The 16293-nt window shown below is 50.9% G+C and overlaps 1 protein-coding gene across 1 annotated transcript; it reads right to left on the bottom strand.

Annotated features, from left to right (window-relative positions):
* Positions 1–4421: 4421 nt before the first annotated feature.
* Positions 4422–15991, bottom strand: LOC306774855 (trafficking kinesin-binding protein 1-like; the record flags this gene model as incomplete). The annotated part of the gene is made up of 15 exons (XM_079265030.1): positions 4422–4562; positions 5498–5550; positions 5737–5839; positions 6000–6188; positions 6272–6633; positions 6730–6948; positions 7902–8113; positions 8211–8285; positions 8536–8666; positions 8750–8828; positions 8908–9016; positions 12255–12349; positions 12427–12543; positions 12660–12736; positions 15808–15991. The coding sequence occupies 14 exons, from the start codon at positions 15989–15991 to the stop codon at positions 5517–5519; spliced, it is 1986 nt and encodes a 661-aa protein (XP_079121156.1). The 3' UTR covers positions 4422–4562; positions 5498–5516.
* Between the last annotated feature and the right edge of the window lie 302 nt (positions 15992–16293).

The following is a 16293-nucleotide window of genomic DNA, read 5'->3' as shown; positions in this document are numbered from 1 at the left end:
TGCGTGACTGTGTGTTGCGTGACTGTGTGTTGCGTGACTGTGTGTGTTGAGTGACTGTGTGTGTTGAGTGACTGTGTATGTTGAGTGACTGTGTGTGTTGAGTGACTGTGTGTGTTGCGTGACTGTGTGTGTTGCGTGACTGTGTTGCGTGACTGTGTGTTGCGTGACTGTGTGTGTTGCGTGACTTTGTGTTGCGTGACTGTGTGTTGCGTGATTGTGTGTTGCGTGACTGTGTGTTGCGTGACTGTGTGTGTTGAGTGACTGTGTGTGTTGAGTGACTGTGTGTGTTGCGTGACTGTGTGTGTTGCGTGACTGTGTGTTGCGTGACTGTGTGTGTTGAGTGACTGTGTGTGTTGCGTGACTGTGTGTGTTGCGTGACTGTGTGTGTTGCGTGACCGTGTGTTGCGTAACTGTGTGTGTTGAGTAACTGTGTGTGTTGAGTGACTGTGTGTGTTGCGTGACTTTGTGTGTTGAGTGACTGTGTGTGTTGCGTGACTGTGTGTGTTGAGTGACTGTGTGTGTTGCGTGACTGTGTGTTGAGTGACTGTGTGTGTTGCGTGACTGTGTGTTGCATGACTGTGTGTTGCGTGACTGTGTGTGTTGAGTGACTGTGTGTTGCATGACTGTGTGTTGAGTGACTGTGTGTGTTGCGTGACTGTGTGTGTTGAGTGACTGTGTGTTGCGTGACTGTGTGTGTTGCGTGACTGTGTGTGTTGAGTGACTGTGTGTTGCATGACTGTGTGTTGCGTGACTGTGTGTGTTGCGTGACTGTGTGTGTTGAGTGACTGTGTGTTGCATGACTGTGTGTTGAGTGACTGTGTGTGTTGAGTGACTGTGTGTTGCATGACTGTGTGTTGAGTGACTGTGTGTTGCATGACTGTGTGTTGAGTGACTGTGTGTGTTGCGTGACTGTGTGTGTGTTGCGTGACTGTGTGTGTTGAGTGACTGTGTGTTGCATGACTGTGTGTTGCGTGACTGTATGTGTTGCGTGACTGTGTGTTGCATGACTGTGTGTTGAGTGACTGTGTGTGTTGCGTGACTGTGTGTGTGTTGCGTGACTGTGTGTGTTGAGTGACTGTGTGTTGCATGACTGTGTGTTGCGTGACTGTGTGTGTTGCGTGACTGTGTGTGTTGCGTGACTAACCTGAAACATTCCAGCCACATGCAGGACGTTCCTGAACTCAGATTGCATCAAAGCGTCGCAGATGGATGTTGGAGTCACAACTTAGTTCATCTAGAACAGCAGAATGTCCTCGGAAGGCCTCGATGTGAACTAGCATCCTGGAGGCTTCAGTGTTTCCCTGCTACAACACACTTGATTCAATTTAAAAGGTTCTCCAACACCTGCCTGTCAATGAACACTGATTTGGTTCAGGTGTGTTGCAGCAGGGAAACACTAAAACCTGCAGGATGGCAGCTCAGGAGGACCGGAGGTGGAGACAGCTGGTTTAACGGGACGGCGGCTCCAGCTGCAAGAGGACACGCGTGTGGTGGTTTCTGCTCACGCGCTCGCTGAAAGAAGACGCACACACTTGCTTTGTGAGTGTGTTAAGGAGTTCATGATGTGTTGCTCCAACAGCAGGCAAACATGGCAGGTTGTCAGTGGAAACTGGGAACACAGGAACCGAACCACTCAAAGAAATCTATACTCTGTTTAAACTGTGTGGATGTCCTCCAGCTCAGGTGGTTTTAAAGCAACACATCAGCTGTAAAAGCAGCAGATAAACAACCACGTTGTGTTTTCTGGCCGTTCTGATGCGTTTCAGGTGAAACATCCCTCCGTTGGATCTGGAGCCTGATCTGAACACAGCCTGATCTGGTCCCAGTAAGCTGCAGAGAATACAGACTTTCTGGAGAAAGTCTGAATGCATCACGTCCAGATGATGAAGGGACTGCAGGAAACACGTCTCTCATCCAGTAAAACCAGTCCTGAGGCTTTATGTGGCCAGTTCGGGGAAACTGGGCCCAGTTTGACACCAGTAGTCGTGAACATGCCCCTTATGGAGGGACGCAGGTTTTAGAAGTTCCTGAACCTCTGCACGCCTCCAGGCGTCTCTGGAGGACGATTGGATTCCTTATGCAAACACAACGACTGCTTTTAGTGTTATTGCGCCTTTTGAGGTGGTGGAAAAGCAGAATTATTGGCTTTCTGCGTGGAGAGGGGCTCCGTTTCCTTTACGCACTTCCGTCTCCGGATCAATCAGATGTTCCGCCGTTATCAGTGTTTGATTTTCGCTCTCGTCTCTTCCAGCAGTTTGTGCTATAAAAGCAGCACCCTGCACCGACCCCCACCAGATGCTCCGCTCTCCATCCTGTCCGTGCAGATACAGTAAGTGTCTCGTTTCCAGCAGACGTTCAGCTCACGCTGCATCTTCTGACTCAGACTGTTCTCTCTCCTGCCACACAGACATGTCAGGAAGCATTCTGGTGCTGTTTGCACTGCTGGGGGCTCTGCTGGCCCCCACGGCAGCCTCCTCATCTGAGACTGCCAAAGAGGCCACGGTCCTGCAGCAGCTGCTGGGGACGGAGGCAGGAAGAGGCGCGTCGGACAGGCTGCAGCCAGCGCTGCGGGTGGAGAAACGTGCACACCTGTCCCACGATGAGCGCGAGATAATGACCAAACAGATAATGCAAGCTATTTCAGGTATGCTGAATGAAGGGGGGGGCAGCATTTCCACTCAGGTGTGTGACTGAAGTCTCGTGTGTGGGTCATGCAGGAATGGTTTGTTCACAGAGGTGATGAACTCTGAGTGCATGTCGGATCGGGACTACCACGGCTGGGTGGATTTCGGACGCCGGGACGCGGAATGAGGGAAGCTGGAAGGCTCATCATCATCATCATCATCATCATCATCATCAACGCTTTTTGTTTGTAGTTTACAGAAATTTATGGCTCTGATTCTCCTGAAAGTTCAAATAAAGCATTTTGCAGAAGAGTTTTTATTGCATTTGTGTTGACTTGTGGACAGAGAGACATTCCAAGCTGTGCAGGACAGAAATGCAACGTTTTATTCACAGCTGGGAGAGTTTCTGCAGACTACAGGACAGACTGCATGACAGGCTACAGGACAGGCTACAGGACAGGCTGCAGGACAGGCTGCAGGACAGAAATGCAACGTTTTATTCACAGCTGGGAGAGTTTCTGCAGACTACAGGACAGACTGCAGGACAGGCTGCAGGACAGGCTGCAGGACAGGCTGCAGGACAGAAATGCAACGTTTTATTCACAGCTGGGAGAGTTTCTGCAGACTACAGGACAGGCTGCAGGACAGGCTGCAGGACAGGCTGCAGGACAGGCTGCAGGACAGGCTGCAGGACAGGCTACAGGACAGGCTGCAGGACAGGCTGCAGGACAGAAATGCAACGTTTTATTCACAGCTGGGAGAGTTTCTGCAGACTACAGGACAGGCTGCAGGACAGGCTGCAGGACAGGCTGCAGGACAGGCTGCAGGACAGGCTGCAGGACAGGCTACAGGACAGGCTGCAGGACAGGCTGCAGGACAGACTGCTTTGGTTGATTCACGTCAGAACACAGATGATTTGTTCCCTTTTACGCAGTATCCTATGCCCTCCTCAGCTACAGGCGATGGTTCAGACAGAAACATGCTGCTTAAATAATCACAACACCTACTGAGAGGTAATCCAGAGATCACTTTGAATGCCCGTCATGGTTTGGATCAAATCCCAGCAGCTTAAAGATTCCAGCAGATGTCTCCAAGCAGCGAGGACCGCCGTCTCTGCTGCTGCTCAGAGCTTCCGATTTGGTTTCAGTGAGGTTTGGCTCCGAGGAACGACGTGGAGATGAGCAGGACATTATTTACAGTCGTTCCATCTGAACATGACAATCTTCTACACAACAAGCTTTTTACATGAAGAGCAGAGTGTGTTTCCACCCTGACAGTGGTTTCAACCAGCAATAATTTACTGCATCTAGTCTTTTCTTTAAATACTCAACAGTAATGTTCACACACAGCTGAGGTTCCACTTTGGAAGCTAAAACAGAAAACAAGCTGTGAGCTGTTTAAAAGCAGCCATGAAAAACAGTGTAAAATGACACAAACGCAGTATAAAAAGATCTTCTCTTGGTGTGTAGGATGTGTTCAGGTGTGTCCTGAGATGAACATGTCTCATTACTAATGTGCATGAGTTCACTAAGAACGGCTCAGGTGTGGCTCCAACACGACTGGAGGTGGTGGACATGTCAGGCGGCTTCCCGCTCCTCCCCACGGCGGCCCATCATCCCCCAGGCCGCCACTCTCTGCAGCCCGAGCTTCTGAAGCTTCTCCACTAAGTTTAGGCTGAAAACGCTCCGTCCTCCATCCTTGCCCGAGCGTCCACCTTCGTCCGTTACGGTGGAACGTGAAGGCCGTGCACCATGGCCGCAGTGCAGGTTGATGTATGGACTAGGACTGGCCGAGATGCCGCGCTCTCGCAGGAGCTGCACCAGTCCCATGGATGAGGTGGTGACATGTGGGGTGGTGCCAAAGCGCCGCAGGTGGGAGGGAGACGACGCGCTCACGTGCTCACCGTTCCAACAAGATGGCAGGCCGACAGAGAGAAGACTGCAAAACCAGGAGAAAGCAGAGTTAGCAGGGAAGGAAAGGTTTTCATGCACGTCTACGGCACTACGGTGCTCTGGTTAGTGTCTCTAAACGTGCACGTTAGTGTCAGTGGTGGCAAACAGGTTCTGCTGAGGCGACTCCTACAGAGTAGACGGGTTTAAGGAGACGAACGGGGGATCATCACTGTTAGCATGACATGAGCAGCCATGTTTCAGAAAACTGCTTTTCCTGCTAATGATTCTGTTTCTGAGCAAGTCTGTGTTACGATTAAACCAACAACACACACACTGTCCTTTTCTATAATCAACTCCTCCCAGTTTGGACTGGAAACCAGTGATCAGAGTGGGGTAAACTGGGAAGCTGCCGTCTCTGCCTCAACAAAAACAATCATCTTCACCAGACTGGTGTGAGGACTGCATTCAGAAGAGGTGAAACGAGACAAAACAGAGAAGAGGAGTAAATGTTTACGAGCAGAAGAGCTTGATGACGGCTGCTGCTCTCCTGAGGAGATCTGCAGAGAGGATGGCAGCGAGGGAGCCTCCGCTCCTGCATGAGGCGAAAACACAGGGTGTGATGGCTAAACGGGGCAACCGCCTCTTCCTGGAGAGGAAAGAAGCGAAGAGGAAAACCTTCCTCTGCTGTGAAGCACGGCGGAGGAAGCATCAGGGTTTGGGCTTGCTTTGTTACCAAATGACTGTTTTAGGATTTCTTCTCACGTCGTCTTTAGATGTTTAACCAGAGAATTTCAGCTTTAAAGCAAACAAAACGCCAAAAGACATGAAAAGTGTTTGTGGTTCATTCATGTTGCTTCAGCCGAGACGGTCAGACCAGACTGATCAGGGATCAGCTCAGACTCGGAGCATGACGGCTGGAACGGATGGAAAAACACAGGATACTGCGACGCTAGCCGAGCATGCGTTACAACATGCTCTTACTTTGCCCTGAAGGCTCCTTCTACAGCGGGAGGAAGCGCCTCGACAGGCGTTTTCTGTCAACGGAGGAATAAAGAGGTCAACAGCGAAGAGGTGCAGAGACAGGAGACCTGGAATATCCTCCCTGACTTACGCAGAAAACAGCAAACTTTAATAAACTCTTCAGACAAAACTCACAAAGGGATTGAAAACAACTTTCCAAGATGCAGGAAGCAGAGAGGGAGAGGCGTGACTCGTCTTACCTAGTGGAGAAGGAAGGGATGAGAGGGGAGGGTTGGAGGACTTGGCAGGTTGTAATGGTATGTGTGGGAGGGGTCTGAGGGAGGTTGGGGCCCAATGAAGACACTGCGAGGTTGTGGAGGGAGAGGTACACATTAAACCTCACATGGAGGAACACACACATCTTATCAGGAGCAGAAGGAAGCCGGCGCGGGACATAAGACATGCCAGGCTTTGGAACGACGGGAATGGAACGGGAGGAGCTGTTCAGATGAGCGCGTCCTACCCAGGCCATGAGCTCCAGAGAGCTGCGACAGGTCCGGCTCGTCCTCCTCCAGGTCGTTCAGGCTGTACACGTGCTGAATGTCCACCTCCAGCTCCTTGAAGTCTTTCGTCAGGACGCCTGGCCGAGGGTGAAGGATGCCCCCCAGGTTGGGCTTGGCCAGCTGCTGCCAGTGGTGCAGAGTGACGGACCCTGACGGCGACAGGAGCGATGAAACGCTGCGGTCGCTACGGCAACAGCAGAACCAACTTCTGGTGTGCATGTAGTGATTTTACCTTCCAGAGGTTTAACGATCTGCAGTCGGTCGGGCAGGTAGGACCGGGACCCTGCCGAGGAGCCACAGGAGTGCCGCGAGCTGCCGTTGGAGTAGTTGGTTCCTGATGATGCTGCGGGGCTGGAGGCGGGGCTGGAGGTGGAGCTGGAGGCGAGGCTGTCGTTGGGCGTCAGGAAGCCACTGGAACCGTCTCCTTCCTCGCTGTTCGCTGCCAAGGCACGGAGTTTCCGTTCACGCTCCACGTCAAAGAAAGGCCGGTCGGAGGAGTGGTTCTGCTGGCGCACCGACAGGTTACGCAAGGCGGCTTCCAGGTCCTGGCCTCCAGGGGTTCCCGGCTGACCCAGACGCTTCGGACCAGTAGCGCTGCCGGGGGAAACAGAGCGGGTTTACCATCATGCTGCTGATGTGTTGCCGATGAAATGAGGCGAAACGAAGAGGCGTTTTCCTCTCGTTGCTCACCTGCTGTCTTCTCTCTGAGCCTGAGACGAACCGGGCTTGTCCTCCAGAGTCAAGCTGGCGTTGTCAGAGCCGTAGTAGCTCGTTCTGGGAGTACTGGTGCAACTGGAGCGAGCAGAAACGGGGCAGGAGCCTGGAAGACCCGGGGAGTGGCACCGGGAGCGCAACCTGCCGGCCTTGTTCACCACTTTCACCGTTTCAAACACGCGCCATGGATGGTTCCTGCCACACACATGCAGGTGTTAAACGTCTCGACGTCCTCTCGGGACTTTTCATGTTTCTCAGGGGGATTTCTAGTCCAGCTGTAATTATATTTCCTTTTTCTAAACACAAATTCAAAGAAATGCTGCCTTCCTGCAGTCAAACACACTCAGATAACACTCCACTGTTACTGAAACAAGCTTTCCAGCAGAGCGAAAAGATGCCAACAAGCTGAAGAATGGGGGGGGGCATGTGTTCAGTTGTAAAGAGACTTTATTTATTTTCCTGTTGAAGTTAGCATGTTAGCATGTGGGGAGTTAAGCTTGTTCCATCCTCAACCAGAAGCTTCTTGTTCTCGAGGCTCCGAGAAGAAAATGACGTCATTTTGTTCTCGCGGACGTGTTTGAAGACGGTTCTCGACACACCGGGCTGGCAGAACTTTTTCCTGTGGGGCGCCGAGAAGTATCGTGTGATTGGTCGAACATGTGAGGTGGGCGTGGTTAACACGGAGATGGCAGGAAGCGGAGTTGCTGCTTCCGCGTTTTTACTGTTGCAGGTAAAACGGATTGTTTTGATAAAACAGCTGATCGAGGTGGTGAGAAAGTACCAACATTTTTACATTAAAACACTCAGACGCCAACGCGTGCACGACCCGCCCTGCGGCGTGCACGACCCGCCCTGCGGCGTGCACGACCCGCCCTGCGGCGTGCACGACCCGCCCTGCCGGGGTTATCTTGAACACAAAGACGACGGGAAAAACATAAGCTGGTGGAGGTAACAACCGGGTTCATGGCACATAAAGCAGACATCGCCCCCCACAGTGACCCCTCCCCGCTACAGACCTGCTTCTCCTGGGGGATGGAACAACCTTTAGCATGTTAGCATGTGTGTAGTTGACATGTTGGTCCTGTGACAGCTAGATATTCAGACAACACAGAAAGCTGACGTGGAAGACAGAGTTTCTGCTGAATCACCTGTACTCCGACGGAGCCGGTGCGTCCAGGCCCTTCCGGAAGGTTCCCTCTATCTCTGCTGCCAGTGAGTCCATGGGGAGGACGGAGGCCAGCGCCGTGTAGCGCTGCACCGTGCTGTTTGGAAGACTCTTGTTCCGGAGGTTTTTGATGTCCTTTCTGGCTTCGTGCAGCATGTCCTCATACTCGGAGCACTTGTCCTGCAAGTCCTTCAGCTGCAAGAGCAGAGCGAGAGTTATTCTGCACACGAGCAGAGATCAGTCCTTCATTTTCTATCTAATGGCTAAAGCTGATCCCAGGTTTGTCACTTGCCTCTGATCTAAGCCGCAGCTCGCTGTCGCGGGAAGCGCTGAGGTGTTGGCTCAGCTCCTCGTTGTCATGGCCGAGCTACGGCAAGAAGAAGTTTCACAGTTTTAACTTTAATTCATTCAGAAATGTGTGGATCAACATGAGGATCTGTAACAACATGCAAAGGAGGGAAACCCTCTGAGGGAAGATGGCAGCTGCTGTGACACAAGGCGGGACCTAAAGGTTTGTCCTGGATCAGACGGAGCGGAGGAAACCCGCCTCGCCTTGCACGGTTTCTACGTCAGCGGGGGGGGGAACGACAGCCGTGGTGCCCGTGTGTGTCCCTTACCCCTTTGCAGCGGCCCTGCAGGTCAACGATCTGTGCGAGCAGAGAGCTGATCTCTTCCTGCTGTCGGACCGTATCTTCCACTTTTCGTGCCAACTCCTCTGAGAGGTCAACCACCTGCTTATTGACAGATGCTGAAATACACAAGTTCAGTAAATCCACCTGTGACTGAGCTGCATCAAACTCATTTTATCTGAAAGAGAAAAGCAGGACTTACAAAGCTCCTCCACACACACCATCATCAGCTCCTGCTCCTGCTCCTCGTAGTTGGTGGTCTCTGTTGACAGCTCGCTGGCCTATCAGGGCAGAGGATTTACTCCGGTTTGCTTTCTAAAGGAAACGGACGTGTTTGTTTGCTTGCGGCGCCGAGCTCACCTCCAGTCTCAGCTTGCGGTTCTCCTCCTCTAAACTCTTCAGCTTCTGCTGCAGGAAGTCGTAGTGGACGAAGTTGCTGAGGGAGCTGCTGGACTCGTTTCTTCTGACTCTGCACAGAGAAACGAGACGCTTCAGTTTCACGGCCTGGAAATAAAATCAGCTGTAAACAAAAGGTTGCTCATCTTATTCACCGCCATATTCAGTCCGATAAGTTTTATCTGTAAATGTAATTCTGTGTAATCAGCACCCCTCACCGAGTCATGTAAATATAAAATATCAGATATACGAGTTGGAATAAAACTGCATCATTTAGCTTTCTGACGACGTGCTTCACTGTTTCAGGTCAGAGGAGAGCAAACCAAAACCTAAAACTCCCATAAAAATATTACTGATTAATAACTTTGCAATTTGAGAAGTGAAATCTTCTCTTCTGCAAAGATCCTTTCTGAACAGGATGCACACAATGATTGTTTTTCAGCTACAACTGCAGCGACTTCATTGCTGTGTGCCAGACCTGTGCTGACCCCGTCTGCGGATGTTACGTCTGGTTTGGGCCTGTTCCAGGTAGAAAACGCCTGGAATCAATAAACTTTAAAAAGTATTTTGCTGATTAATATTTTTTTCAATGTTTTTGCTCAGACTCCAAACATGATCAATACTATCAGTTATGTTTCAACTGAAATGACTTTAATCTGTTTAAAATGAATGAATGAAGTCACTGTTTTAATTAAATGAGTTCTATACCATAACATTCATGTTAAATGTTTTTCTGCAGTTTTTAATGGCCTCACAATAATTAAAAAATAATATTTATTTTTTTTTTATCTGTGAAGAAAATCCCCTTGAAAAGATTTAAATGGAAAATGATTCCTTTCAGTGTTGGTTCTTTCCCGCCAGCGACACCATAGAGTTTAAAGGGTTAAAATTAGTTAATGAGAACTTGGTGGATCTAATCAGAATAATGCTTGTGGGAGGATTTTCTGTCCCAACCGGAGGGTAAATTTGTCCCGCGAGGAGCATCCACAACGTGGCCGAATGAAAATCAGCCCAACGGACTAAAGAAGACGAGCGAAGCACCGATCCACTTTTTGGGAGTTCTGATCCGATACAGATACCTGAAATGTGAATATCTGCCGATACCAGATGTGTTTAGGTGAACATTATTGTGGTTATTATTGCTGTTATAACTGTGTAGGATTTCATCAGGTTGTAATAAATGACCCATCCTTTCTGAAGTTTCCTCACCAATAAAAATATTATAACATTACAGATCAAACAACTTCAACAAGTTTTATTTTAATTTGATACATTTTATCTAAATACAACGAGTTCACATACATGGTACGGAGCCGATACGATACTGATATTAGTATCGGTGCATCCCGAAAGAAGACCCTGAAGGCCTGGAGGGGTTCAAGGTGTGTTTGAGACGAGCTTCCGGCCTTATCCTTCCCATCACCATCCTGAGCACGTATACCTGAGGCCGTGTACCTGAGGCCGCGTACCTGAGCGCGCGTACCTGAGGGCGCGTACCTGAGGGCGCGTACCTGAGGGCGCGTACCTGAGGGCGCGTACCTGAGGGCGCGTACCTGAGGGCGCGTACCTGAGGGCGCGTACCTGTGGACGCGTAGCTGTGGACGCGTAGCTGAGGGCGCGTACCTGAGCGCGCGTACCTGAGGGCGCGTACCTGAGGGCGCGTACCTGAGGGCGCGTACCTGAGGGCGCGTAGCTGAGGGCGCGTAGCTGAGGGCGCGTACCTGAGGGCGCGTACCTGAGGGCGCGTAGCTGAGGGCGCGTAGCTGAGGGCGCGTACCTGAGGGCGCGTACCTGAGGGCGCGTACCTGAGGGCGCGTACCTGAGGGCGCGTACCTGAGCGCGCGTACCTGAGGGCGCGTACCTGAGGGCGCGTAGCTGAGGGCGTGTACCTAAAGGCGCGTACCTGAGGGCGCGTACCTGAGCGCGCGTACCTGAGGGCGCGTAGCTGAGGGCGCGTAGCTGAGGGCGTGTACCTAAAGGCGTGTAGCTGAGGGCACGTACCTAAAGGCGTGTAGCTGAGGGCGTGTACCTAAAGGCGTGTAGCTGAGGGCGTGTACCTAAAGGCGTGTAGCTGAGGGCGTGTACCTGAGGGCGTGTACCTAAAGGCGTGTAGCTGAGGGCGCGTAGCTGAGGGCACGTAGCTGAGGGCGTGTACCTAAAGGCGTGTAGCTGAGGGCGCGTAGCTGAGGGCGCGTACCTGAGGGCGCGTAGCTGAGGGCGTGTAGCTGAGGGCGTGTAGCTGAGGGCGCGTAGCTGAGGGCGTGTACCTAAAGGCGTGTACCTAAAGGCGTGTAGCTGAGGGCGTGTACCTAAGGGCGCGTAGCTGAGGGCGTGTACCTAAGGGCGCGTAGCTGAGGGCGTGTACCTAAAGGCGTGTACCTAAAGGCGTGTAGCTGAGGGCGTGTACCTAAGGGCGCGTAGCTGAGGGCGTGTACCTAAAGGCGTGTACCTAAAGGCGTGTAGCTGAGGGCGCGTACCTGAGGGCGCGTAGCTGAGGGCGTGTACCTGAGGGCGCGTAGCTGAGGGCGTGTAGCTGAGGGCGCGTACCTGAGGGCGCGTAGCTGAGGGCGCGTAGCTGAGGGCGCGTACCTGAGGGCGCGTACCTGAGGGCGCGTAGCTGAGGGCGTGTAGCTGAGGGCGCGTACCTGAGGGCGCGTACCTGAGGGCGCGTAGCTGAGGGCGCGTACCTGAGGGCGCGTACCTGAGGGCGCATACCTGAGGGCGCGTAGCTGAGGGCGCGTACCTGAGGGCGCGTAGCTGAGGGCGCGTACCTGAGGGCGCGTAGCTGAGGGCGCGTACCTGAGGGCGCGTAGCTGAGGGCGTGTAGCTGAGGGCGCGTACCTGAGGGCGCGTAGCTGAGGGCGTGTACCTGAGGGCGCGTACCTGAGGGCGCGTAGCTGAGGGCGTGTAGCTGAGGGCGCGTACCTAAAGGCGTGTAGCTGAGGGCGCGTACCTGAGGGCGCGTAGCTGAGGGCGCGTACCTGAGGGCACGTACCTAAAGGCGTGTAGCTGAGGGCGCGTACCTGAGGGCGCGTACCTGAGGGCACGTACCTAAAGGCGTGTAGCTGAGGGCGCGTACCTGAGGGCACGTACCTAAAGGCGTGTAGCTGAGGGCGCGTACCTGAGGGCACGTACCTAAAGGCGTGTAGCTGAGGGCGCGTACCTGAGGGCACGTACCTAAAGGCGCGTACCTGAGGGCACGTACCTAAAGGCGTGTAGCTGAGGGCACGTACCTAAAGGCGTGTAGCTGAGCGCGCGTAGCGAGCGCGTGTAGCTGAGGGCGCGTATCGAGCGCGTGGACATGTACTCACGTGGACTGCGCCTGAGTGTTCTCGATCTCCTCGGTGCTTGCGTAGAACTGAAGGAGGTCGTCTCGCATTGAGAGTTCATGTCGAAGCTGAGCGATCTGGAAGCAGGTGAAGACAGGTTGAGCTGAGAAGCCGGGAAGCGTCGTTTCCTTCGGCCTGCAGGAGGGTTTCTTACCTCCTCCTTCGCCACTTCCAGCTGTTCGTCCAACGCCTCGTTACGCGCCGTCAGCTCCTGGTTCTGCTTCAGCAGGGACTGACCAATCCGAGCCGCCAGCTCCAGATCCCGCTCTTTCTGCAGAGTCAGACAGAATCACGTTAACGCTGAAGGAGGAAAGTGCAGCTTTAAGGAGCCGTTGACTGAAAGGAAACAGGGCCTAGCAAGGCGCAGCAGCGTAATCTGCCTCCTACCTCCTCCAGCAGGTTCGTCACCGCCTTGATGTCGTGATACGTCTTGGTGACCTGACCGACCCTGTCTGAACACAGCACTGGGGGGAGAAGAGACGAAGCTTTCAGTGAAAGGATGCAGGAGCCAGACAGCAGAGAAGGAGTTGAAAAGCAAAGTATGAATTTAATCAATCAGCTTGCAGATCGTTTCCTTTTCTCCTAACTGAACTTTGTATTTATTTTATATGCTTTCTTATTTATGTTTAGTCATTTTTATGCATTATTCATGTAATTTTCATGGTTCCTATGAGAAGGAGCCCAAGCTGAAACGCAGCCTGGAGAATTAAGAGCCAGACCACAACAGTCCCATGTGATCCACCGGAAAGCGATTAGCCTGATCCCTTTTAGCCCAGATAAGTCATCAATGAAGACCTGGATACAAAGCCAGCAGGACACATCCTGCAGGGGATGCCGGTCACCACCGCTGACCTGGAACTTTGTTTACATCCTTTGTTTGTGTCAATAAGGATGAAGGAGCACAGAAACTCGTTCCTGCATCGTTTCATACGGAGAGAGAAATTCACATTTTTAATTTCCGGTTTCATTTCAGCTCAATTTAAGTGGAAATTATTACAGTTGCAGTTTTGTTGCTTCAGTGGACACGAGGAGAGTCACCCAACGCACCGACACTCGCTGAGAAATAAACTAATATCGTATAAAATGACGTCTAAACACATCGTTACCAACTTGGTGACGAACAGGACGAGAAAATAATACGAGTCCAGTTATATAGAATATATCAGATAGATGTGACATTATTTGATAAATATTTCCATAAAATAGATAAAATAAATATTAATATTAAATACAAAGGAATTGTAGAATATTGCAGGTAAAAACATTTTCATTAATTCATCAGGTTAATGCAGGTTAATGTGTGACGTTAGAAACCTCATCTTCACCACATAACAAACAGTTTCATGTCATATTAGAGACCTGAGCTTGGTTTTATCTCCATGAGAGGAGCTGATTGTGGTCTGAACCAAAGCCAAGAGGTTGGCAAGCCGCTCCTCTGGAGGAAAGAGCGAACTTTGCTGAAGCGCCTAAACGTGCACATTTAACAAGCTTTTACTTAGATGTGATGATTTGCTTGGAAAAGTGCTTCTGACATAATAACTCCTGGTTTTTCTCTTTTATTTAGTTTAATATTAAAGTAGAAAAACTGTGTCGGCACTTTGACTCAGAACTTCAGTAAATTCATCATCAAATAGAAATGAATGTACGACTTTATGATACTCTGCGTCTGCAGAGAGAACGTCTCTGCTCCGCTCAACAGTGTTTCAGTGAAAAGCTTCAATGGATTAAAAAGCTTCTCCTACATTAAAGTAATTTAGTCTGGAAGCCAGTGGAGGTCCCGTTTCATCAGTTAATCAGCCTAATGGAAGCAGCCTGGCCTGGGTGGACAGCATCCCGCCGGACACGGCTTGCAGAGGATTCACCTTAAAGCAGGCTGCAGCTGCCGGAGGAAGAGTTACTTCTGTTACTGGGAAACATCATAAAGCGTTGGAAATACAGCTGGTCGGGTGAAAAGGGAGGATTTTAACGCTCAGAAGAGACATTTTAGACGTAGACCTGAACCCCTGAAATCCAGGCAGGAAAATTCTGCTTCTCTGCTGAAGACGAAGCTGCAGGAGCTCATGGTTTTGTCAAGGACACTGCAGCAGGAGTACAGACACAAAGCTGACCTCCACCAGTCAGGCTTCAGATGCAGGAGAGCTCACTTAGACTTATAGATGATAAAACAACATATATATGATCAGATTAAAGGGAAAAGTACCATCTTCAGTTTCATAAAAACCCAAAGAAACCGTGATGGAAGTTAGACAACGAAAGCTACCTGCTAACTGGCTCAATCTGCAGGCTGAACAAAGATCCTGATAAATAATAAAACGCGTCCTAAATGAAGCCAGCGGACGTCTTCTTCAGGCTCTGAACGGAGAATGATGTAATCACCAAGACGCCTTCTATAAATGAAGCCACACTAATGAGATAACAGTTCCTGAAACCCTGAGAGGGGATTGCTGCGTTCGCTGGGCTAAAAGGAACCCGCCGGCAGGAACACAAATCCTGCTCTTCCTCTTGAAGAGGCTGCAGAGCACAGAGCAGGTCAGAGTCAGGGTCCTGCTTTGCCAGCTGGAGCTTTAAGGGTGAAGCTAAATCCAGGTAGGCGCTATGGACCGCTAGCCTAATGCCGTCCTGTGGATAAACCCAGTTGATTAGGCATACTTATGACGTCTGTTTCACTGTGGGGATCAGACAAGCATGGAAGAGCTCCAAGAATAAGATTCACACTGATCTATTTTTCTGCTTTGTTTAACTGGTCAGAGTTAAAGGGATCTTCCAGAAGGTTCTGCTGTAGATGCCTGCGCAGACAAAACGCCATGCTGCAGTGTTTGGGAAGCTTCCAGCCTCACAGAGGAGGAAGAGAGGAAGAGAGGAAACATCCCGTTTCATCCCAAAGCAAAGTATTCATAAAAAGCACCTTTCAATAGGAAACTTATTCAGATTAAAATAAAACATGAAGAATAAAGCAAAGCAAAGAGAATAAAGCAGAATCCAGATGGTTTGAATCACATGTCTGTTTACTGGAATTACTGTTTAATACTTTATTATCGATAATAATGCATGAAACTCTTTGGAATTAGAGCATTTACCTCATTTAGTCTACAGGTTTTGGTGATTTGAATCACAACTACTCAACATTTGTTGTTCTTAGAGTAATTTAGTAACATCTCTATTTTCGCAGAAGGTTTAAAAGGTAAAGAACTTTTAGTAGTATGAGAACATTTGATCATGCCGAGGCGACAACGTGGTCTAGACGTGAAGCTTCCTGCATGCAGCACCTGACTGCAGACACGCTGTATGACCTTCATCCTCCTCAGAGGAAACATTGGAGCTGCATTTAGGGCGCCTGCAGCTGTAAAACCAAACCATCACTGCAGCCTGAGCTCGGCCGTTCAGTCCTGAAGCGCTCCGGTTTCAGACAACGTTCCAGAAAGCTGAATGTGAGCTGCAGAGCGGAGCATGAAACGCCTGCAGCCTCCAGATTTCCTGCATCAGCTCTGCAGGTCCCAGCCCGCCGTTTCACCGTTAACATCATGCAGCATCTCACCTTGTGTCACCTCCCTGCAGAGGCTCTCCTTGTTGTTGTTGTTATTGTAATTTCCATTGAGGCATTTCCTCTCCTCCATCACTTCATCCAGACCGGAGGAGCTCTTCTCATCTTCCTCCTCCTCAGACGCAGAGGAACTCCACACCTCCATGGTGACAGGAGAAAAGCTGCCCTCTGCGTCCATGGGTTGGTTAAAGCTGTCGGTCTTCTGCTTCTACTGCGTTGTGGCTGCGCTCCGACACACCAGCTGCATGGTTCTGCTGGCTGGACTGTGTGTCTAGAGGAAGACTATCTGCTGGTCTATGTGAGGGTGTGTCTACATCGGTGTTTGTTTGTGTGCAAGAGAATCTGAGCTGCTTGGAGTTAATAAATAATCCCTCAGAATGTCCAGGCCATCTGTCGTCACGCCTGCCTCCGTTCACCTGGCCACGTTGGACTGCCGGGTAAGAAACGGGATGAAGAGGAGGAGGTGGGGTGAAGCAGCAA

The sequence above is a fragment of the Telmatherina bonti genome (genome assembly GCF_933228915.1).
Source record: "Telmatherina bonti genome assembly, chromosome: 3".
NCBI lineage: Eukaryota > Metazoa > Chordata > Actinopteri > Atheriniformes > Telmatherinidae > Telmatherina > Telmatherina bonti.
The sequence above is the reverse complement of the archived record's forward strand: the minus strand, read 5'-3'. Positions and strand labels throughout refer to the sequence as shown.